We start from the raw sequence: 25,947 nt of genomic DNA, 5'->3' as shown, positions 1-25,947 counted from the left end.
TTGGTGGAAATGAATGAAAGTGCGGGAGCATCTTGCCAGAAGTCTCTCGAGCGTGCACAGAAAGCTGGACGTCACATGACATCAGGACAGCACGGCTATAGTACCAAATGTGGCTGGCCCCACAACATGAGGCAGTTGAAGAAATGGTAAAAGACAGTGTGTGTCAATCAGTGAGCAGTTACGATGCACTGTAGTAGTGTTCTTCATTACAACATGGCCCAGAGACAACATTTGGATGACTTCACATGGGAAAGAATCATCAAGTGACTGGAAGGATGAAGTGTGATGAGTGTAGCCCAGGAGTTTGGTATTGCTCACAGCATTGTTTCACATGCATGGGGAGCGTTCCAAACCACAGGCACTGCTGCCTGAAGGAGAGGAGGTGGTCGACCACGATCAACTACAGAAGCAGATGACCGCTATATTGTGCAACAGGCAATAAGGGACTCACGTCAATTAGTAGGTGCAATTGCAACCACATTTAACAGGACTGCAAGGCATGCAATCTCACGCTCCACAGTGGCATGGCGATTGCATAGGGGTGATCTCTTTGCCCAATGACCAATACGTTGCGTTCTGTTGACACCAGCACATTGGCGGCACTGTTTGTGACAGTGCCAAGAGCATAGGGACTGGACCAATGAGGAGTGGGGTTGCGTGCTCTTCTCGGATGAGAGCAGATTCAGTCTAAGTAGTAATTCTGGACGTACCCTCATATGGAAAGAGGTAGGAACACGTAATGCACTCAGGAACATTGTCAAACATGATCGTTTTGCTGATCAAGGTGTTATGGTGTGGGGAGGCATAATGTTGCGTGGGCGTACTGACCTCAAATCTTTGAATGCGGTACAGTCACTGGTCAACATTATTGTGGCACTGTACTCCTTCCCCACGTACATCATTTCAGGGTGCATTTGGCCCTGACTTCATTTTTATAGATGACAATGCTCGACCGCATCGAACAGCACAGGTGGAGGCGCTCTTGGAGCAAGAAGATATTCGGCGAATGGACTGGCCTGCTCATTTCCTCAACTTAAATCCCATCGAGCACGTTTGGGATGCACTGGGGAGACGTATTGCAGCATGTCCACATGCACAACGACCATCCAGCAGTTGTCAACTGTGCTGGTGGAGGAGTAGAACGCCCTACCACAGGAACTCCTTACCAACCTTGCGGCCAGCATGGGAACACGTAGCAGAGCATGCATTGCCGTTCGTAGTGATCATACACCCTACTAAGAACCACGTCCCACTTTTTTGTAATGTCCAGGGAACCATCAGAAATTGTGGTGACTTCAGTGTAATTAATGTCGTTGAATAAAAGTGTCATTTCTTTTCGTCTCATTGCATATTTCTGTCAGTTACCTTATGTACTATACTGTAGCAGTTCTTTCTATGTATGGGCCAAGTTTCATCAAGCTATGTTACTTGGCAGTGACACAACATGCGAAAGTTACTTTTGTCCTTAAGTTTTGAACAGCAGTGTATATAAATTACGCTATAAATCTAATTATTAGTTTGTTTAATACTTTCAAAGTTTTGTCATTTGAATTTACAATTAAATAAATTTTTAATTAGGTGATAAATATTCTTATGAGCTGAAGTACATAAAAATAGGAATATTTCATACACAAAATAATCAAGGCAATGTATGTACAAATAATTTTCAATAAAATGGAATCAAAAACACTTTAGAAATAGATACCTTAAAACTCCAAAATTAATTAACAATGCCTTACTGTCCTTATTTCTAATTTTATCTCTGTCTACTTGGACATTGCTTATTAGTAGGATGTTAAACTACTGTTTAATATTTGATACAAAATTGACAGTTATATCAAAAAAACAAAACTTTTATTAAAATTCACATGTAATAGTAATTTAACAGAAAAATTACTACTACAGGTGAATTTTAATAAAAGTTTTGTTTTTTTGATCTAACTGTCAATTTGTATCAAATATTAAACAGTAGTTTAACATCCTACTAATAAGCAATGTCCAAGTAGACAGTTAAAAATAAAATTCCTAAATTAATGTTTATAGCCTACTAGGCAAGAAGTAACAACAAAACATTAAATGAAAACCATATTAAGAGTTTGATTATTTTATCCTACCACTGTTGTGTATATCACAGTGTTATACATTAGAATAAGAAAAAACAATTAACAAAACGAAATAAAAACAAAAAAAAAATCTTATTTGAATTAATTTAACAAAAATAAAAACAAACAAACAATTACATTTCAAGACAAATGTACCAAAGATCCATGTTTGACACTCTGGAAACTCTAGAGTACATTTTGTGCTTGCTAAAAATGTGATAATTGGAATGGAGGAATTTAATTGCTTAATGAATCATCAAACACCTGAAGCTGAGAAATTTATTTAATAAAAAAACTATTGATATGTGAATAATTCTGAAATACCTTATATATTCTGTCACCATAAATATAATTCTTAACTTTAATCATATAAACTTAAATCTTTTCAGTATTACTTTTATGCTATTTTTAATAAATAATAATGATTTTTATTAATTAGTAGTAATATAGAAAAAGTTATGAATTTAAGTTATAACATTCTTAATTCTATTTTGAACAATTCTAATAATTAAATTTAAATTATATCAGTATATATTCAATGGAGCTGAGCTTTTACATGCATCAGAATGGGACAATAGATTATTAATGAGAGATAAAACTGATAAATAAATTGCAACTTTTTCCCTCTTTGTTCTAATTCTAAATCTGCATTATTATTTCTTGCTGACTTTTTAAAAGTTCAGCAGAATTTTAATCTCCACAATAATCTGGATTAAAAGAGACAAAATTCTGCCAAAAATTTATTTTGTTATATAATTTATAAATATAATAAGTGCATAATAGATTTTGCTTTTTTGTGATCTTAAATATGTCAGACCTAGTTTATTCATTTATAAAGTTATCTTTCAAAAATGGCAAAGTAGAAAATGCAATATTTTCTATATGTAATAATTTTTTAAAAAGAATTAAGATGACAAGTATAGCCTGGTATAGTTTGCATCTTTCTTATTCACTGTAATAAATTTAGTTTCATATTGAAGAAATGTACCAGTACATTTAGCTGAAACTTTTAAATTGATTTTACATGATCTGTATCTGTAAGATTTTTTATTTATACTTGAATTTAATTTTCAAAATTCTATTTGATGTGAATGAATAGAAGGTTAAAATAGACAAATACTATATGATAAATCCAATATACTTAATAGTATCAAATGCTGTACAATATAATACCCGTATAACAAGTAAAATTTGAATTAAATTACTATTGACATCAACAAAGGGTATAGAAGTTTTTCTACTTATTTGAGTAGGGCATATTTTGAATCTGTTCTACTAAATGAAAAAATAATTTTTGTAAAATTTGATTAGTTTTGAATAATATGTAATCATTATCCAAAATGTGGCTACTATAATCTGAAAAAAATCACAATATGTCACAATGCTAAGCATAGAACCACTCTAAACACAGTAAACTAGAACTTTGTATAATAATAAGTTTCACAACACTTTTCTTTTTTTTAGCAATTTTTTAAATGTAACTAATGTTTTCAGCTGTGTTGAATAGCCTTCTTCAGATTAAATAAAAATAGATCAGTTATAAAGTAAATCAGAACATGAATTTAAAACATTGAGATCTTGTGATGTTGTGGTTTTGAATAGAATACATAAATAAATAAATACAGAAATAAACAAAAATAAAATTATATGTTAAAATTAACAAGCTTAGTGCAAAATATATTCTTAGTTTGCCATTGTCGTATATTGGTTATAATCTTAGCTTCTTCCCATTTGGCTGTTATACTGGCTCACTTGCATATTGGGTTAGAGATAAACTTATTGTTATAAGTATCTTACTTGTTAATGATCTGTTTGTTGAGCCTATGTATGTTAACTTCCTGTTAGTATTAAACCTACTGTTGTCTAGTGGTACTGAGTATACTCCAGGTTTTCTGGCTTTGTTGCCTTTATCTTTGGCATTGTAAGAAAATTTCTATTTTTATTTAACCTGAAGAAGGCCATTTTGAAATAGCTGAAAACATTAGTTAGATTAAAGGAACTGTTAGAAAAAAGAAAGAAAGGTGTTGTGAAACTTAATATAGAACCACTCACAGTTGAAATAGAAACCACATGTAAGTACAGAAGTAGGAACACAATGTTGTTGTCATATGTTCTCTAAGGCCAAGACATCCACTAGCATAAAAATCTCACCGTAAATACTTTTAATCATGTGACCGTGATATTTTACACCGAAGCAAATCATAAAACCAGCATAAAACGAGTTGAACAGTGTTCAACTTTCGACGCAAATACGTCCGTAAAACGAGCTTTTGTGTATGTTCTCCTGTGGCTACTTGGAAAAGACCTAGAATAGATCCGGAAAGATTTATTGAAAACATCTGAAAGTATTGATGTATCTATGACAAGAGGTATCCCAATTATAATAATGGATGCCTAAAACATGCAATATGGATGGCCAAAGGAAAAATCCTTCTATTTAGAGGAGTATATAATAAAAAAGCTAAGCTAATAAGTGCTGTATATTATCTTAATAATACGATAATAAAAGTTAATATATGAAAGTAAAGATATTACTTTTACTACATTTGTAATTAAAATACAGAAAAAACTCGTAGAATATAATCATTGTCTTTATATAGATATATAACGTATATAACCATAACTTCAAACCGTCGAAGTAAAAACTTTGCTAGTGGAGCCAGACCTCTACCGCAATCCAAGCACAAATGCAAATAAGACACATGATTAAAAGTATTTACAGCTAGGGTTTTTACACTAGTGGAGTCTCGGCCTAATAGTCCATACTGAGCCTTCTGGAACAAGCTAGGATGTAGATTATAAGTTCAGACTACTTAGGGCAATGAGTTCAGGTAACCAAAGATTGCAGTTCACATGACAATGGACTCCCAGCAACTTGTGTAAGGACTCAAGAAAAGTGTTCTGACTATTAAGGGGTTCTATTAAAGTGCACCCTCAGTTTATAAAGTTTCTAATGTAACCAGAGGCTGAAGTGCTACTTCCAAAATGAAGGTAATGAGAACATCTCAACATGAATGACAGTTAACTATTCTGGATTATTTTGTGTCAGCAAATGCTTTGAAATTTTTTGACACATTTGGTCTTGACTCAAAATTCACAGAATTGGATCTTGAACTCTAGCCTTCTAACAAGAATTACATTGTCACAGAAAAGTGCATTGAATCCATCAAATGTAATAATGATATGGCACAATGTGGATGTGCCCTGATCAAAAAATACAATCAATTGCACACCTAGAATGAACAGAAAAACCAATTTCTTTTGCAGATTGTCAGAGATCACTTGCCAATAACAATATTCTACTGTGTGAGTATTTTTGTGTTATACTCACCTTGTGATACTGTAGAACAACATTGGAAATTAGCAACTGTAAATTTTAAACTTACTGTATTACCTTGTATTAGGCTTAAATAAAGAAAATTTAATGTTTTAAAATTTGGTAGCAACCTTTAAATTTAGCCAGATTTTCAGAATATTACTTTTTCTCGATACTGGAACAAGTTAGGCAAGTGTCTCTAGCAAACTACTACTTTTGTTTTTAGTCCCAATAATGGGACCATCACCCAATAAATTATATATATATTTTATTCATTAATTAAAATTTGAATAGATGCTCTATTAGGAAATTATTTTAAAAAACCAAGCCTTTACTGAAATATTACCAAATTAGAACAGTGACAATAAACCTTTTTTGTGTTGTACAAGGAGAGGGCCAAATGTTTGTGTCTCCGATTTGAATGAAACTTGGTGAGCATGTAGCTCTAAACACAAATAGTTCCTTGTCCAAATAATAGGACCCACTTCTCAAGCATTTCTGAAAAACAGGCCTCTGAAAATTGAGTGTTTAACTTACAAGTCTAGAAGCTCTACCTATCCTAGTATTAGTAGTAGTTGAGTAGTTAAGTATTAACTATGATTTTGATTTTTGGTTAAAATGTTCATAAATGCAGTTGTAAAACATTTATTTAAATCACAGGTTTCAACTGGATTTCACTGATTCAAAACACTTCATATCTTATACTCCAGAAATTTATTTTTTCACACTAAATCTGAAAACATTAGTGTAAAAAAATAAATTGCTGGAAAATAAAAATGTGAAGTGTTTTAAATTTATTTGAAAGTATTTTCATTTAATTTTTATTTTTAATAACAAATTTATTATTTATATATACTATTTATTATAGGAGATCTTAGACTTGATAAATATTTATTTTGTTCAAAAGAAATAACAATACTGACTACTTTCAGTTCAAAGCAAAGTTTTACTTGTAAAAGTAAAAATGCTATCAGTCTTCAAAAAGTTCTGGGCACAAAAATATAATCAAAAACAATTTGTAATGATACTGATAATTAGTTTAACTATTTAATATATATTTCAAATAATATATATAAATTTATGACAGAAATTCTTAAACTTTTTTTTAAAAGAATGTGATTTTGTCAAACATGATATAGCTTACGCTTACAGGTAACCTATTTTAATATTTTTGCTTCAATACTTTCATATGTTAACATCTTTCTAAATATAATATTTTGCTTTCTTTATGAGTGATTTTTATGAAACTTTCAAATTTTATTATTAATATTTTTTTTTTATTTTTTGGTATCATTAAAATCATATTTAACATCACATACCTAAAAATAAAAATTATTTCTTCTGGCTTGAACTACATCTCGTTATTTTCTAAGATTTTACAAATGAAGATTCAGGAAAGTTTCTCTAAAGCAAAAATTTGTATTGAAATGAAAATCTTATATTCCAATTATACAGGACACAAAGATCATACAAAATATATACAATTTTGTATAATCTAATTTTTACAAATACAACATAAATTTGTTAGTTGTTATATTATAAATCTATATTTTTAATTGATTAAAATATTTCCTAACATTGCAATATATGTATATTTTTAATATGTGCACATAAAACAAATCTAAGTTTATAAACGTTTTCAGCATTTTATTGCTTAGTATCATTAGAATTCAACCCTTATAACTTAGCAAAGGATAAAGCCAATTAAGACCCTACACAATATTTTATTTTATGATATTTTCAACAACCAAGAATATAAAATTTTTCAATTTAAAACTGAATTTCAACTTCCATTTTATAATGTATTCTTCAGCTATAAAGATTATTTTATTATAATAAAAAATACATAACCAAATGTGAATGAAGTATTATTCTATTTGGATATTGTAGCTAAAAGCTGATATGTATACAAACTCCACATTTTATACTTATACATAGCTAAATATATTTAACTTACTTTATAGGGATTGACTAAAATTCATTTTAATCTTAAAAAATCTTTCCAAAACTTCTAGGCTTCATTTTCTATTCATTACTTTGTAAAACTTCATTCTATCTTATTACTTTGGCCATTCAAAACACAGCATGATTGAGAACAAACTGCAAACATTCTTTTTAGTAAAAGTTTTCAAACAGAATATTCAAAATGTTTTAAAAACGTACAAAAATAATTTCATCTTGTTCACTTTTACAAGTTACTCCACTGAATTAAACTTGATCCTTCATGTTTTTAATTAACAACTTTTGTTAGTATGTTAGCAATTTAGATTTTTTCAGCTGTTGTTAATCAGAAATGTTCATCTTTATATAATTGGTAATAGCTGTAGTATAGAAGCTTCCAAAATGTTTACCAGTGATTTGTAACAAATCCCTATAAAATGAGTTAGATATACATAAATACTGTATCTAATCTGTTGACAAGAAATTTCTCTTCTTTACCAATTATATATAACTAATTTATAAAATTATTAAAGATAATAAAATGAATTGTTTAGAACAAGAACAGATAATTTTTTAGCCTGAGAACCATATTTTCTATTTTATATTTGAGAAAACCCACTTTCATTTTTTTAATATACAAAACCCTTCTTATTCTTCCTTTTACATCTACTATAAAGTAATGACTAGAATTCCAAACACAGTTCTTTAATTATTGAGATATTAAAATTACTGAAACAATATAAAACAAATCTTTAAGATAATATATACATTTGATGAAAACAATCAGGTCTCAGGAACTGGTGAAATGAAGTAGTCTATTTCTAAGAGGTGTCTACATTCCATAACTTCAATAAAAGATACCTATTCCATAACTTGGTTCAAAAAACTGGATAACAAAATGTCTGCAAAAATAAATTCATAGGTCACAGGTTCCACTTATCCATGACTGATTTAAAATAACTTTTTTTACATTTTAATATCTTTGAAATCAAAATGCATATTATAATCAATCACATGTTATGACCAACGTTAAATTTGCCAGCTGTCAGACAAGAAAGCAAGTGATGGTGATAAAGTCATTAATTGTGCAGAAGTGAGATGGAAGTTAATTTCTTTTTAGATCATTTAAATATTATAGGTAAAAATTTTGTAATTTAAGAAATGAAACACTTTAGTATCTTTTATACAAATGCAGATATAAATAAAAGTTTTGAAAAAATGAATGACGACTTTCATATACTGTATGTATGTATGTATGTATGTGAACAATAGACCAGAGGTGGATATTATATTCCATAATTTACCCAAAGAATTATCATCAATTACTTTCTATAATAATTATAATTTTTCATTTTATTACAAAAATTTTTAATTCAATGTGAAATAATACATTCATAACATATACAGTGATTCAAAAGTCACAGAAATTTTAAAAAATTAATAACTCACGAACTACTTACAGTAAGATGATGCAATTTACACAGAAATGCTTAGAAAGAAGCAATTTTTTTAGGTGTAATAAAAATTTTAGTACCAAAATAGTTTTATTTCTTGCTATAGATGGCACTGTAGCATCTGTAAATTTGTTAAAATAAGAATGTTCTTAGTGTAAGCTCTAGTAACAATTACACAAATTATGTAATCTTATCAAGTGCCATCTATGGCAAGAAATGTAACTATTTTTGTACTAAAATTTTTATTACACATAAAAAAAATCCTACTTCTTTCTAAGCATTTCTGTGAAAACTGCATCATCTTGCTGTAAATAGTTTGCGAGTTATTAATTTTTTAAAATTTCTGTGACTTGAATCACCCTGTAGTTCTTATTTTGTATTTTCTCTCTTCCTGGGTTATAACCTCCAGTAGGGAGAAAATTATGGAATACTAAAATACAATAGTGTAAAAAGAAGAAAGCATTCAATATGTGTTGTAAAACATTATCCTACAAACAATAAGAAATGACTTAAGTTAGTGAATTAAAAATTACAGCAATTTAAATAATGTTGAAATATTTACACAAAGTATAATGACACACTAGAACTCAATCACAATATTTTTTTTAGTTTTAATACTTTTTACATCAACATATCAGATTTCTATAAAATTATTTTATTCAATGAACAGCATTTTTCACTCTAGAAATCTGTCTCTAAAAAAAAGCATCTATCTTAAACAATAAGGCTCGAGGGGTTAATAATAACTGATAATATATAACATTCATCGCAATTATTTACCAAAGTAGTTCTAAAACCATAAAAATCAGATGCATGTAAAAGGTTTACACATTTCTGCAAAAATATACTTTAAAAAAATTATATATATATATATATATATATATACACAAACACACATTATCTCTATTAGAAGACCACACTTATTGTTTCTTTGGTTAAACTGTTCTAATAGAGGTCCCTCCAACCATTTACAAGATTATTATATTGAGTAAAATAACATTATGCTTATGAAAGAACGGCAGAGACTTTCTCTACTGACCAATGTATCACAGTGAATTGCTAAATTGATGTTGCTCTAAGGTAAGTCTACTGTATAAGCATGATTATATAGTGCAGCCTTGAGTTTATAAACAATAATAATAAATAAATCTTATATATGTAAAAATAAAAATATTGTATTTATAAATTTATCAGTATAAAAAAAAACTCTTAAAATCCAATAATCCAGCAAAATGCTCATTTCAAATATTATTTAATTTCATCTTATTTAAGTTCTCTCTTAATTTATCTACACTTTTTGTAAAAGCATACTAAACTTTATTTACTTTTAATTCTGTTTTTTTTTTGTTTATTTTATTCTAATAAAATTAAGTTCTTTCAGTTGTTTGATTAGTTTTACATTGTTACATTTACATTTAGTTTTACATTATTATATTTTAAATAAGAATATAAACAAATTACAGAGATTCCATTAAGTAAAAAAATCAAATTGTGGTGTGATAATAATTACAATGCATCTTGTTTCTTTTCTTTTGTTCCTTGTGAATAAGCACAAAACTGCTATATACAACTTATCTCACAGTAACACTTTGTGCAAAATAAAGTCTATATCAGGGGTTCCCAATCTGTGTTCCATGAATAAAATTTGGGATTTCACAATAAAGTCTAGTGATGTATAAATGTGCCAATGCAGATTTGGAATGTGAGGTGTAATTGCAGTCTCAGATAGTGTCCTCTTATGACATGCTATATACTTACTAGAGTTATTTATAGCTTTATAAACAGTGGAAACACATTTATTGGTAATGGAACAAACCAAAATCATGATACAGGAAATCCTTGTTAGTTCAAAATTCATGGGATGAAATAAACATAACTTAAAATTATCCTAGATTTACATATATCTGTAGAATATTACAAATGTCATATAACTGATGTAATTTACAGTATTAAGCAAACAAAATATACTTATGTATGCTGAATGCTATTTTTTGTTAATTAATAATAATATAAATGTGAAGGCAAACGGCATGTGTCCGATTACAACCCCACAGGTTACCAGAGGGTTTTTATAAAAATTAAACCAGAATTCCTCAAAATGGAGCCAAAATTATTTTAAAAGTGGTCCAAAAGCTAGTAAGTCACAAATGTAGCAGCTTAGAGCCATACAAATATCTCAATCTGCTACTCGTGACCCAATCTTGCAATCCTAAAAAGCAGCCATATTTTATGAGTTAAAAGAAAAAAATAGTAGTCCATGAGTAAGGTGACACCTTGAAAATGTGTTACTGTGAAAATAAAGCCATATTGACCAAATTAGAGTTGTTCTTTGGTCTACTGTTCTCTTGAAGTAGGAAGGCAGTTTGTTCTAAACGAGTTAACATATGAATACCACAATTTGAACATATTTTCACTTGAAATTTTGAAGTAGATATATTTTGAACTAACCAAATTCCTTACATGTAAACCTCTATATCCCCAGCTGGGACAAAAGTACGGTTATGAACTAACAGGATTTCCCATATAATGTTCAACAAGATAATGAAAATCATAAAAACAGTAAAACTTAACCTAAAACTAAAAAATAATCTTAAAAAGTATCCAACTTATAATTAATAATACAATTGTTAAATATGCTTTAATTTGTCGATATCTGCAGTGCAAACCTATTGAATCGAATGACAAGAGGCCACTCAGATGCTCGATGATACTGTACAGTACATACAATGATACTAGTGACAGAACACTCATGTCAGACTACAGTCTATCTATTTATCCTAACTTGGCACCTACTGTAAACAAACTAAGACACACCTCCCTTTATTTATTGACTTAAACCCATGTCCATCAATTAGAAACCGCATTGCATATCATTCATCTGCAGAAAATAGTTCTTCGTTATTTATAAAATCATTAATGAAATACTCTAGTCACTCTAGTTAGCAATGATTATAAATGTAATTATTTCATATTTGTTAAATTGTTATTTTAATGAATATTTGCACATTCTGAATCACTAAAAATAAACTTTTTCCAGTCATCCACACTATAATGTCTCAGTTTCGTTTTCCATTCATTATAATAACTCATTATTTCAAACTGTGTGTTGTCAAATTACAAAAATGAAAAACTTGAATGTAAATACAGTAGAGACTCGTAAATCGGCACCCCGGTAATCAGAATCGCCGGTAATCGGCACGATTTTCAGTCAGACTGTGTCGTGCTGAATCGAACGTTTTTGATACTAAATTTACTTCTAAAGTATAATTTTCATGTTTTTTATATTTTTCGATATATTTATTTTGTTTGTACAAAATGCAGAAATAATTTTTAACGATACGATAGCCTCAATTATTATTATAAAAATTTTCGTTAGGCTTAAAATCGACGAAAATTCAACACGAAGCGACACGCAACGGAGAAAAATTTGAACATCGGACAGGTTAATATATTTTTTCGTACATAAACCGTAATCGGAACAAATCCCTAATCTGAACAACCCCAGTCCCCAATTGATTCCAATTTTCGGTTCACTACTGTACCATTAAACATCAACAAGGAAAATTGCCGAGGAGTTCAGATAAACAAATAGTATTAAATTTGTTTAATTCTATAACTGAAACAAATCCAGAAGTCTGTGTGAAGGATATAGTGAAAATGATGGCAAAGACAACAGGAATATCAGAAAGGAGCATTTACAAAATTTGCAAAGAATACTTTACTAATGATAAAGTAATAACTCCTTCGAAAACCTGTAAGCGTACTCAACTTGTTGACAAATATGATGAATTCACAAAATGTGCCACTAGAGGTAAAGTACACAATTTTTATTTTTTAAATGAATTACCTATGGTAGATAAGGTATTACAGGCTGTTAATGATGATCCAGATTTACTAGACTTTACTCGATCCACGATATATAATTTGTTAAAATTACTTAATTTTAAATATACAGATCATAATAGAAATAGTAGATTAATTGAAAGAGACAATATCTATAAAAAATAAGAGAAATGTGTTCTTTAGACCATAAGATTTACTATTTGGACGAAACGTGGATTAATGCAGGCCATACCAAGAATAAAGTATGGAAAGATTGTTCAATGATGTCATATCGTAAAGCTTTTATGTCTGGATGCTTTACTGGATTAAAAAATCCTTCAGGAAAGGGAAAACAAATAGTTCTTGTTCATATAGGCAGCAATACAGGTTTTCTTAATGGCAATCCATATGAATTTGAATCAAAGTCAACAAAAGATTACCAGAAAGAAATGGATGGCAATAATTTTAAAAAATGGTTTAAAAAATATTATCAAAATTAGAAAGTAATGCTGTTGTCATGGACAATGCTCCATATCACTCAGCTAAAATTGAGAAGGTTCCTAATTGTAGTTGGAAAAAAGCTGACATAATTTCTTGGTTGAAAAAAAGTAGGGTTTGTCACAACGACAAAATGTTAATAATAGAACTTTTGGACATAGTTAAAAAAGTAAAACATAAATACAATAAATATATTACTGACGAAATGGCCAAAGAAACAGGTGTTACGTTTACCTCTGTATCATTGTAATTTAAATCCTATTGAATTGATATGGGCAGATATGAAAAGTTACATCGCACGTCACAACACAACATTCAAACTGACAGATTTGCGAATTTTAACGAATAAAGCTATCGAACAAATAACTGAAGAAAGATGGAGAAAATGTATCGAGCATATAGAAAAAGAAAAACAGCGTATGTGGAAACTTGATGAGATTTCGGAAACTGTTGTAGAAAAACTGATTATTCGGTCAAACACAAATAGCGATGAAAGTGATATAAATGATTACTTTGAGAAACTATCTTCTGATACAGATGATTAATAAAGTATGTTTACACTGTAATTATTTTTAAAAATTTTTAATTATATAAATATCACAGATAAATTCATACATTACAGTAACGTTTTCCTTTAGAGGTTTGAGTATAATTTTTAAGGATTGCCAGAAAATTTGTTTTGTTTTATATCTATTTAATAAAATAGTTGTGTAGATAAAAATTCTGAAGTATGTTCAACTACACAATTATAAATATGTTTTGTGTAAGTCTTAATAATATTCATTTAATAATAATTTTTGACAAATTATATTTAAATGATGAAAATAATTTAAACGGCTATGTAAAAATGTTAAAGTAGGCTATAATAAGTTTTCTAAGTATTATCTCGGTAATTTTTAAATTGTTGTGACCACTCTGACCTACTTTAACACATGCAGAGAAAGGGGCTTAACTGGTCAACACGAGTCTAGCCACTTCCTATTGTGATTTGACAAATGAAAATCTCAGGCGAATTAATACGACAAACTCTTTGTTTACAGTAGGTGCCAAGTTACGATAAATAGACTATAGTGTCACATGTCACCAAGGTGTTAAGTTAATTAATGTCCCATCGTCTGTAGTGTGTTGTAGCACAATGGTACAGCATATCACAATGAGAATATCAGTCAAAAATTATTAGAGTTTTGCACTATATTCATTTTGTGATATTTTAAGTATTTTTTGTATAAAAATATAGTGGGAGAATCATATAAATTTTTTGTGCTTTCAGTATTGTGTACACCCCAAATTAAAAAGTCAGTGTGTTGGCTGAGAAAAGAGTTTTGAAGAAAAATGTAGCTAGTACTTTTTCCCCAGTAAATTGTTTTTGGTGTTTCTATTTGCTGTTTTATCTGTAATCATTAAAAATTGTCATTCTTTACTAAGGTAAAAAGGGTTCTGTGATAAAAATAAGTTGGGAACCTCTGGTCTATATTATTCATCAAAAAGTGTTCTTGTGTGATAAGTTGTACATAGAAATTTTGCACTTACTCCCAAAAATTACATTACAGTTATAACCATAATGTAATAGTTAAAATAAGCAATTACTTATTGTGATATCACCACAATGCTGGGCTGCAATTTTTAATCATGTTTTTAATTAATTTAATTTAAAATACATGCTCTCCACCTTAAATCAGTAGTGGCTTGCCCTCATACACCATACTTTTCCTTTAACAATAGAATTTTGCCTGTCCTCTATTAACTGCTTTCAGGAGAAAAGTTTTGAATTGAAATAATGTGACTTTCGATTTGCATTGGACATTTATGTATAATTAATCAGGCCTCCTGCTCCTAAGACTGCTATATCTAATCTTGACTTTCATGTATCTAACTCCAATCTCGAGAGTAAGGAAGGACAGATGTACTAATGTATGACAGTGGGAATTTATAGGTCCACAATTTTTTTCAAATTGCAGCCCAAATAAACAAATTATGAGTGTTTTTAATGCTTTATTACATTAAGCTTATGAATAGACTATTGAGTATGTGTGACAGTTGTGTTCAAAAATACTGATAAATTCTATGCATCTCCAAAAAGGTCTGTTTGAAAACCATTGAACTTGTCTAGTATAATTTTAGGAGTTCTACATTAAAAGCTATGCATCTACATTTATATCTTTAATGAACTGATCTCTGAACAGCAATTCAACTTTGTTATTAGAGTTATCCAGTTTATGGATTCTATGTTTATTGTAACAACATTGTACACTTTAAAGCAGCAACGAGCAACTTCATAGGCTGTTGGTGGGCTGCATAATATTTATTCTTGTTACAAGCTCTTAGCTTGTCCTGAATTTTCTAATGGTAGCTGTTTTATCTGGTGATTAAGTAAAGGTCTCTTCAATGCGAAAAATTCTTCGGTAGACTACCTCACAGCCAATTCAGGTTAAAAAACTCCTTTATTGTTTTTTTACAGATGCATTTTGAGCTAGGTTAACTCTATAGCTCCTCTTCAGTGCTACAAAATAAATATTAATTATTAAATTGACAAATGCTTGCAAAACAATAAAAACACATTTCATAATACCTTAAGAATCTCCACATGTTTTAATGGCTTATTTAATAACAATAAAGGAGTTTTATAACCTGAATTGGCTGTGAGGTAGTCTACTGAAGAATTTTTCAGATTGAAGAGACCTTTACTTAATCAGCTCTTAGCTTGTTGAGTATCAACATATTCCATAACCACTAGTACACAAAATAATATTACTAGTTTGCATATCATTAGTGCAAGTTACATAGTGTATTCTCATCTTTTCACTTGTCAAGTTTAGTCTGAATGTCAGCTTAATTAGGATTGCATAGTGGCCAAAAACAGAAAAATAAAATTACATGTCCATAGTCCTGAAGGCCTCATTTTAGGACCTTACAAGCAACATGCAGCCTGAGGTATGAGTTGCTTGTGACTGCTTTAAAGTACTTGCCTGAATAAAAATATTTTTGTTTTGCAAAATTTTAACTTAAATCTTAACTTACTTTTGTAAAAGTTTAAAATTATACTAATCTACATAGAAAATTCTACATTTAGCATATCAATTTTAAATACTTACCAAAATTCCCTAATTTTAAAACCGAGTTTGTAATATTCAAATTTTTTATTATAATTATACAAAATTAATTTAAAATAATAAAAATAACAACACATCAAAACAATTGTTTCAAAGTACTATAACTAAGCACTAGGTTCCTACAACTATTCAAATTAACACGTTGACTGCCACACTACTTTTCAGGATTCAGGTGTAACACTCCAACTTAATTTAATTATATTATATTGTTAAAAACTAATTAGAGTACATAGTAATAATCAAAAAGCATATAGAATGTGTTTTTTTTTAAAAAAAAAGATTTTACGAATTATCTTGTAGTTGGCTTATGTAACAGAAAGCTCTTTGCTAAAGCCAAACTACGAGTTAATTCATGCACAGACATGATTCGACCTGTCGCTTCACTACAGCAGAATCAGAGATATGTCTAAATTCATTAGTAATAAATCAGATATAGAGTCGAGTGCATCACATTTACATCTTTTTTGAGTGTGTTGTTTCATAATCATTTTTATAATCAAATTATAAATAAATATATATACACACAATGTGCACAAACTGTTTCAAAAAGCAACTTCTTATAAAATAAAACTTATAAAGTTTAGAGAAGCATTTGTCAAGGCATTGATTGGAGAAGAGATTCAACCAGTTTAAAAAAAATTAGATTGCAAGAGCTTCATTATTTACAGAGTATCTCACCTACCAAAAAAAAAAAAAAACAGCATCTGACAAAGCCACGTCGAGTTTGTACCAATACTAAAAAGTGCCGAGAAATGTGTTATTTCTGTCCAATCTGTCCAGAGAAGCCAGCCGTTTGCATGGAAGATTGTTTTAAAAAGTATCACAAACAATAAAAATATTCTTTTGCATTTGATTTTGAATAAACATTTTATGATTATATTTTCTGTTCATTTATTAATAAATGTTCTGTTCATGTAAGCCAACCTTGATATTTTGTTCTTGCACCTGAGGCTATCTATTCATATTTACACTGATATACTACAAATTTCATTGTAGCTGCACAAATATGGCCAGGAAACAAACTATGATATAACTTGTAGTTGGCGTCCTAGGCAATAATGCAAACTACAAGTTATATCATAGTTGGCAGTCAACATGTTAATAAGTTTTTAATTAAAATTATTAGAATCTTTGTTGTTCTGGATAGAAAAAAGGAAAAATATTTACTGTATAATATGCTGCTTTTTCAGTATTTAAAAATTAATACATGTAGTGTGTTTGTATTATTTTTAACTGGAAGGAATTATTCATACCTTAATGATTTTCCATTAAGTAATTGTCTGTCACCAGAGAGATGATAGAGAACAGTAAAAATGTCTGTCACAGGATCCCAAGGAGATGGGAATCTGGATTGGCCACAGCTTTTCACACTGTGTGCACATTCATTCATTCTGTTTCTTTGATTTAATCAAGATCTATTTATGGAAAATGAAATTTCAACAATGAGACGAAGTTATGATTATGGTCTGACTTTCCTATATAGAACAATTATTCTTCAGATGATGTGACGATAGCAACAACAGAATGATTACTCAAAAAATCATTCTATTTTTATAAGTTAGATAAAATACAAAAATCAGACCAAACAAAACAAAAAAAGAAGCAACATAAATTTAAAAAACGGATTATTATATAAACCAATATTAATAATTTTAGGACAATTTATTATTTCTTTCCCTTAATATTCCTAAATAATATATCTTACATAATATTTTAGAATACCTTATCTAATTCAAGATGATTGAACACAAATTCCACAACTACATCATCTTCCATTCCAAGCATATCTGTAATTTTTCTTGCAATCCATGGTTTAATAATATCTAAATTCACTTTACTCATATCCACCTGAAATATAATCAATTAGTATTTTAATAGAATGATATTAAAATGCACAATAAAAAAAGTCAATTTTTATTTATTGAAAGATTTGATTCTAAAATATTTAAATAAATATTTCTTTTGATATATATTTTTTAAATTTTAGATTTTCAATAATTCTGAATTTTGTACAATTTAATTATATTTCTCAAAAAATTTACAACAAAAATTTTATTAAACTTATTTGAATTAAAAAGTGATGATAACACAAACTGTATGGCTTATATTAAAACATGTAGTACTAAGTCAAAAAACTTACATTTGAGAATAACATGGATTTTCATATGGTTTTATTGTGTAAATGTATTACTATAAATTAAATTATGGCTTATATTTATGATAAAACTTTCGGTTGAGTTTCAAATTTAAATTTATTGTCCCCAATTCACACTTCACAAAACAATTACAATAGTTAATTGAATGGTTAAAATTGTAAAGCAAGTTGGTTCAAAATTAGTACACTATGGTTAATATATGCCAATTAATCTCTTTCATAGAATTCACAATACAAACTGGGTATATTTTTCTTCTAATTCATCATCTGAAGCAAGATTTATGCAATCAACATCTTTATTAGTTGCAATTTCTGAATCTTCTTTTATACGTAAACTTCAAAAAAATGCATGAACAGAACATAATTTAGTAGTGATACAATGTCATTCTTTTTTGTGCTTTTAAATGACTGGTAGCATATACTTGAGTTAAAACTCCACTGCCAAGGTTGAAGGATTTGCTATGAAAGCACTTACTGATATTTACTTCATACAACTCAACTACATCGTTGAATGTGTACTTGAACTTCAAAATGCCCAGTCTCAATTTCTCAATACATATTACTTGTATCTTCACTTATTCCATTTTCATCGGTTTGTTGGCAACAACAGTTGTCTTCCTGCTTGTAAGCAATGTCAAGTTAATTTGATGGAAAAATCATTGTAGGGACTTGTTGCTTTTGTGGTTGACATTCACAATTAACAGAGCAATACTCTTCTATATATATCTGAAGTATTGGGTTGTTCGGAAAGTAATTTCATTTTTTCCATAGAAAAATAAACGCAATATTCTTATAATAAATAAATATTTTATTGAATTATGTATTGACCATTTTGGTCAAATACCTGTTGTCATTGTTTCTGGTAGTAGCACGATTTCACATTCATAAAAATTTTGATCGTTGTTTATAAAAAACTGATCCAAGTGATTTTTGGCATTGTCATTTTAAGTAAATGTCTTAGAGTTAAAAAAAAATTTGTATAGACCAAAACAAGTAATAATCCGAGCGTGCCCGATCTGGCAAATATGGTTGGTGTGATAACGCACCCCATCTAAGCTATAACAGTTTCTGACCAGTTACCAAACTTGTGTAAAATTTGGCATTATCGTGGTAAAACACTACACTTTGTTTGTCGATCAATTCTGGCCTTTTCTGTTTGATGATATTACTCAATTTGTTTACTCGATGGCAGTACACTTTCGAATCGTCTGGTAAAAACTCAAAAACAAATTTCTTTAAAATCCCACCATAGAGAGCATCTCCCTTTAATAACATGTGAAACCCAATGTCGAGCTTTGAAACAAAACCAATTCGTTTTAAGTAATAATAAACGGTTCAATTTAACAGATTTAATCTCTTAGTGATTTTGCGTGTTGTTATACGGCAGACTGCTTCCATCGGTACCTTTATTTTGTTCTCATTGGCTTCAAATGGCTATCCAGAATGTGGAGTATCTTCGATATTAAAATTGCCAGAACGCAATTTTGTAACCCAGTTTTGGCACTGCCTTTCTCTCAACGCGTCTTCTCCAAACATGTAACACAATTTTTTTCTTGTTTGAACAGAATTTTGATTTTTTAGTTATAAAAAAGCAAAATATGCCAAAAATGATGCTTTCGATTTTCCAAATTTGATGGGACACCGGAAAAAAAAAAAAATGTACAGAATCAAACAAAATTTTTTACAAATAAGCCTTAAAATGTCAGCTGTCGAAGTATATAATGAAAATGTGGTTTAAAATAAAATTGGCTGGTAAAAATATATCTAATTCCTCTAGTAATAAAAAAACGAAATTACTTTCCGAACAACCCAATATTATAAAACATTTTTGTTATATTTCAGTTGTTTCTCAATATGCCAAAATCAGTATTATTAGGAAAGAAGCTGTTCTGGCACTAGAAATTCAATAATGTTAAGTGGGATGTCATCTCTCTGAATGACATACATTAAATACTTCTGTTACATCTTGATGTTCCAGTTTTGGTAAATGCAAAGTTAGACCAGAACACAACATTAATTCTGTTAGAAACAAAGTACAATGCTGCCTTGGTACTCAAACAATTCATGTTTAAATGCATGTTTGGGGAACGCTCAGTAGTCAACTGTTTGCTCGGGCACTCAACTGAACAAACAAGACCTGCTAGAACAAATTTCAATTAACAAGAAATAACTTTATTTTAACTTTAATTTTGTCATCCATAAAAAATTTTCCTATGATAAAAATAAATAACCAACTTAAAAAATCTAGCAATGCCTAAATTTCTCAGCCACACTTAAAAATTGCATGTAGTGCCATCTGTTACAAGATTTTATTTAAAACCTTCGTATTGTACAAGGATGATTCAAAAAGAAAGGTGATGAGAGCTCTTACAGGTGTCATATTCCTCCTCTTGTTCAAATTTCCCATTAGGGCAGCAGCAGAAGACCACAGCTTTATCACACAGACATTAAATGGCCTAAATGTTGCATTCGGCTCTCGCAATATCATTTTGAAGATGGCTGCGCTCAAGGAAACGTAGTTAAACATGAAAATGCTTAGTTTGATTCGATTTCCTCAGCAGGGGAGCAACAGTGAATGCTGACTCATTGTCACACACTGACACAATTAAGGGAGGAAATTTGCAGAAAACAACCTGGACTTCTCTCAATAGGCGTCCCGTTGCTGCACGACAATGCCTGACCACATTCTGCCAAGAACACGACTGAATTGTTACGGCACTTCAAGTGGGAGGTGCTGGAACATCCTCCCTATAGCCCCAACCTGGCACCTTGTGATTTCAATCTCTTTGGAACGTTGGAGAAAAACCTAGGTGGTAGGCAATTCCAAACCGATATGGAGGTTCAGTAAGCCGTCATGACGTAGCTGAAGGGACTTCATGCAGATTTCTTCTCTACTGACATCGATGCCTTGGTATATTGTTGGAATAAATTATCGAACAAGCATGGTGACTAAGTTGAAAAATATTATGTACCAGTGCCATAGAGTCCGAGCGCAAGTTACTTGCGCGCTGCCCTGGTGGCAAATATTTACATAACACGTAGGAGTTCGCTAAAGAATGCATATGGAGACATTTTGAAAACCGTACCTAGTTCAGTAAATCGCTTATTGTTTTTTAATTTAGCTTTTAGTTTTAATTTAGCTTTTAGTTTTAGTTTAGCTTACTCGAAATTAAACGCCCTTACACATGTAAAGATTTTTAAAAAAATTGTTGATTTCGAGACAAATGAGATATTTGTAAAATATTTAGAGTTTAAAAGTTCTAAACTTTATTTAAAAGAAAATAGCATATATTATACACAAATCCAATTAGCTTTATATGTAACAAATATTCAATTTTCTTATTTATCTATAATATGTACTGTACAAAATGTAATACTTAAAGTGGAAAAAAATGAGACGTTCGTTTATTCACTATTAGAGAAGATGCAAATGTTCTACTTTATTATTTACCTGCAACTGTAAATAGTATTAAGTTTCAGTGTTTTCACAATAAAAAACTTTCACTCATTTATAATTGGTGGCTGCAGATTTACTAATACTGCACAAACAAACATTATTTTATCTACATATGAAAGAAGTGAAATGGGTAATCTACAGTTCAATTTTTCAAAAATTTTAATTCTACCAATGGTTCTCTCAATGTGAATTCTTACACTAGCAATTTTGTATGTTTCGTCCATTTCATTAGCACTAAACTGATTTTGATTTGGTTTTGAAAAAGGAGGCATAATTAAAATAAAATTTTTATTTTCGACACCCAATTTAATTTGAGGAAACCCACTATCAGCTATAACAATATCTCCCTCCTCCAGTTTTTGTAGAATATCACAATCATTTGTTATAAACAAATCTGTACTTCTTCCTCCATACCCACTAGAAAGAAAAGTTATGTCCTGATGGGGCAATTCCAATTAAATATTTTACAGTACAAGCAGATTTATAGTAGGAATAAAACTGAATTTGATGTTGAACTGATGATGGCTTCTCAGTTTTAATTTCTGTACAATCGATGCTTATTCTTGTTTCAGGATAATTTTCTTTAAATGATTGAGGTAATGTAGCCTTAATAGATAATTTTGTTGGCCAAATAATCCAATCTTCTGTTGCAACAAAAATAATTTCTAAAATTTGTAAAAACTATGTTTTAATGGTGGTTCTATGAATTCCAAACAATGCATCTAATGCCGAATAGCACAAACCCAACTTTAACTTCATTAGAAAAATTAGTAACTTATTTTCCCAAGACAATTCATAAATTCTAACAGGACTGTTGGAAGCATGTCTAAAAGTAAATTGAAAACATTGAATCCTACTGATATCTTTTAAAGATTGATCATCATGAAAATTTGCTACACCACTAAAATGACATGGCCTATGATTTTCTCCACATTCTTTTGAAATCATTTTAATATGGGAAACTTGAGTTTCAGAAACATTGTTACTAGTCATGCAAATAAAAAACTTTTAAGTCTCCAAACCGTTCGTTTGTAACCTCTGTTTGAGTTCCAAAATCATGTTTTTGTTTAGGGTCTAAAAAATTGTTTTCAATTGCTACATCAAAAGTGTCTTCCTGCTTCAAATAAAATATTCCTTCTGTTCATTAGGTGTTTATATCTCTTCATTGACTGTTTGTGTCGGCAATTTTCTTCGTTGCTTCTTTTTTCGGAATAGATTGTTGGATTATAATTTGGATATCTTGGATCTTCACTTTTTTCCCCATCTATAAAATGCATAGTGCATATCTGTGCTGATTTAGAGGGTAGCCACTGTGATCCGTTTTTACTAAATTTACAAGGATACTTTTATAAAAGTGTGTGTGTCAATTTTTTAAAAATTAACAATAAATTTTGTTAATCAAATTGAAGACAAGTCTGCCCAAGAGGGACCACCATTTATTTTGCGCTCCAGACTAAAAACATACACATATGGCGACAGGCCTTCCTTTTTAGGCTTCATGTCGCCAAAGGTAAAAAAGTCCTTTAAAAAAACACAAACATCCAGTTAAAACTAGGAGTCGGTGACACACAGACGTCTTACTCTTCAACCATCCAGCCAGTGGGTGTTTCCGCTTTTTTTATCTGCTGGAACAAGCGCTGGAAAATGCAAATTTTAAAGCTGCACCCTGGCGTCGGTATTTTAAAATTTCTTTTTGTCGATTTTGTCTTTTTGTTCTTTTAGTCTGGAGCGCAAAATAAATGGTGGTCCCTCTTGGGCAGACTTGTCTTCAATTTGATTAATAATAATCTCTCCATCGGTCGGAAAAATCGACAAAAAAAAAAAAAAAAATTTGTATTTCTTCCTTTTGTCTTTTAGCAAAATTTATCCAAATTTGGCGCTTCTGTTTAAGGTGTAGACCTGCCAGAAAACAATAGAATGAAACTTTCGGCATTACATGTTGCGTGTTTGCTAGTGTATTAGAACGTCCAAACACAACAATTTACATTTGATTTACCCATTTTTAATATTATAACTCAAATACAAATAAAAAAACAATAAGCGATTTACTGAACTAGGTACGGTTTTCAAAATGTCTCAGATATAACACACATGCATTCTTTAGCAAACTCCTATACGTTATGTAAATATTTGCCACCAGGGCAGCGTGCGAGTAACTTGCGCTCGGACTCTATAATAATCTGTATCACTATATCTACCAGTGAAATAAAATTTGTACAGGAAAGCTCTTGTTACCTTACTTTTTGAATCACCTACATATATGGGTATTCTCAGCTGAAACAAAGGAAGAGTGTCAGTCTTCTAAACAATAACATCTCTCCTTCCTCTTCACCAGAGCCAGCATGTCAAAAATTGCCACCCAAGACAAGTTTATGCTGCCCTTTTACACAGTTAGCTAGCAGATAAGGACAAAGGAAAGGCAATAACACTTTTTATAGATATGTGACAGTAGAAATAAAATAGCTTTTTATAATACTTTATCTACAATTATTTATTACAGACAGAAAACAAAAAACCATTCTCACATAAATACAAATACATAATATTATGTATTTTAAACAATTTTAAACAGTATATTAAAACACCAACGTTATGTAAATTGACTTCTAATATCGTTGAAATTTTCTGTTCAGTCAATAATATATCTAGTTATGTAAACCTTTCCTGCACCATTGTTGAAAGTAAATAATTTTTAATCTAATTTAATTTTGAAAAAAATTGTTCTCCACTAACAACGAACATGGAAAGGATTAAAAAATTCTCAATAATATAAAAACAATTGAATATTTCTATAATATGCTTCTTGTCTAGTTTAAAATGTATCGGTGAGCAGTATAACGATCTCCTTACTTCTAGACTTATTACACCGTCAGAAGACACAAAACCAGCCTCAATATATCAATTTATTTTTCAATATTATGCATTTCAAACCTACAGTCCCTCATCAGCATTTTTACAAATTTTCTGCAAAATTGACATACATATATACTGTTACGAGCTGTGGGGCTCGGGATATAAATTGACAGCACAGTTTACCAAAACTTACACTTCTTAGATACACTAACAACAAATTAAACTTTAAAACAAAAGAAAAACAAAATTCTCCACAGTTCTTTTCCCCCCCAAATCATTCTCCTCTTTCAGTCCAAAAACATTCTTTTCTTTTCTTTTTTTTGAATCATTCTTTTTCGTTTTGACACACTCTGCACCATGGTGCTAGTCTTTTCCGAAGCCGGCGCAACACTGTCCTCCTCTTAAGGCATGCACATCCCAAGCATCGTTAAACCCATAGTACTGCACCAAACGATCCACATGAACAATCTTGGGCACAGTTCTCCACCCCTTCTGTATTCAGTAGGTGACATCATTGATTCTAGTCACGACACGATATGGCCCGTCCCACTTCGGCTGTAATTTAGGGGACTTCCCCTTGCTGAGCACAGGGTTATGTAACCACACTAGGAAACCCTCCTTGAAGCCTTGATTGTTCGCTGTTCGCCTTCCGGTCATATTGAGTCTTCATCTTCTCAGACATTTGTTGGCCAGACTGTCGGATGTGGTCATATATGTCATTCATCTTATGATGTGAATCGTCCTCATTGTCGATCGTGCTACGTGGACTATCAGGTGGAATACCGATGATTAAATCTGTGGGCAATCGTAGTTCTCTTCTAAAGTTTGCAAAGGCTGGCGTCACAGACGCACTTTCATGGACCATGCTTCAGTATGCCAACAAAAATGGTTGAATGTGTTTGTCCCAGTCTCTTTGCCGAGTCTCTATGACTTTGCCAGGTACCTTTCCAACGTCTGATTAAGTCGTTCCACCATCCCGTCAGTTTGTGAATGAAACGAGGTGGTTCTGGTTTTGTGAGTACCCATCACACGACACTTCTCCCGAAATATTTGGGACTCAAAATTCCTGCCTTGATCACCGTGAATCTCTAAGGGTACTCCAAACCAACAAAAGACTTTGTGGATTAATTTATCGGCCACAGTTACCGCTTCTTGGTTGGGAATGGCAAAGACCTCTGGCCATTTAGTAAAGCAGTCCGTAACAACCATGAAGTACCGGTTTCTATTTTTGCTTTCAGG

At 30.5% G+C, this 25,947-nt stretch overlaps 1 protein-coding gene across 5 annotated transcripts in view; it reads right to left on the bottom strand.

Annotated features, from left to right (window-relative positions):
• Positions 1-25,947, bottom strand: part of LOC136990716 (serine/arginine repetitive matrix protein 1-like) — a 97,253-nt gene that overhangs the window by 55,851 nt on the left and 15,455 nt on the right. For 2 of the 5 annotated variants that reach the window (XM_067289132.1, XM_067289133.1), the window contains exon 3: positions 17,966-18,091. In XM_067289132.1, the coding sequence (XP_067145233.1) occupies positions 17,966-18,091 (126 nt within the window). Of the gene's footprint in view, positions 1-6,737; positions 6,823-17,496; positions 17,659-17,965; positions 18,094-25,947 lie in introns of those variants that run through there. The other 3 variants (XM_067289134.1, XM_067289136.1, XM_067289135.1) reach the window with 3 other exon arrangements.

This window comes from Centruroides vittatus, unplaced genomic scaffold (genome assembly GCF_030686945.1).
Source record: "Centruroides vittatus isolate TY-2023 unplaced genomic scaffold, ASM3068694v2 contig_134, whole genome shotgun sequence".
Classification (NCBI taxonomy): domain Eukaryota; kingdom Metazoa; phylum Arthropoda; class Arachnida; order Scorpiones; family Buthidae; genus Centruroides; species Centruroides vittatus.
Note: the sequence above shows the minus strand (reverse complement) of the source record. Positions and strands in the feature narration are given on the sequence as shown.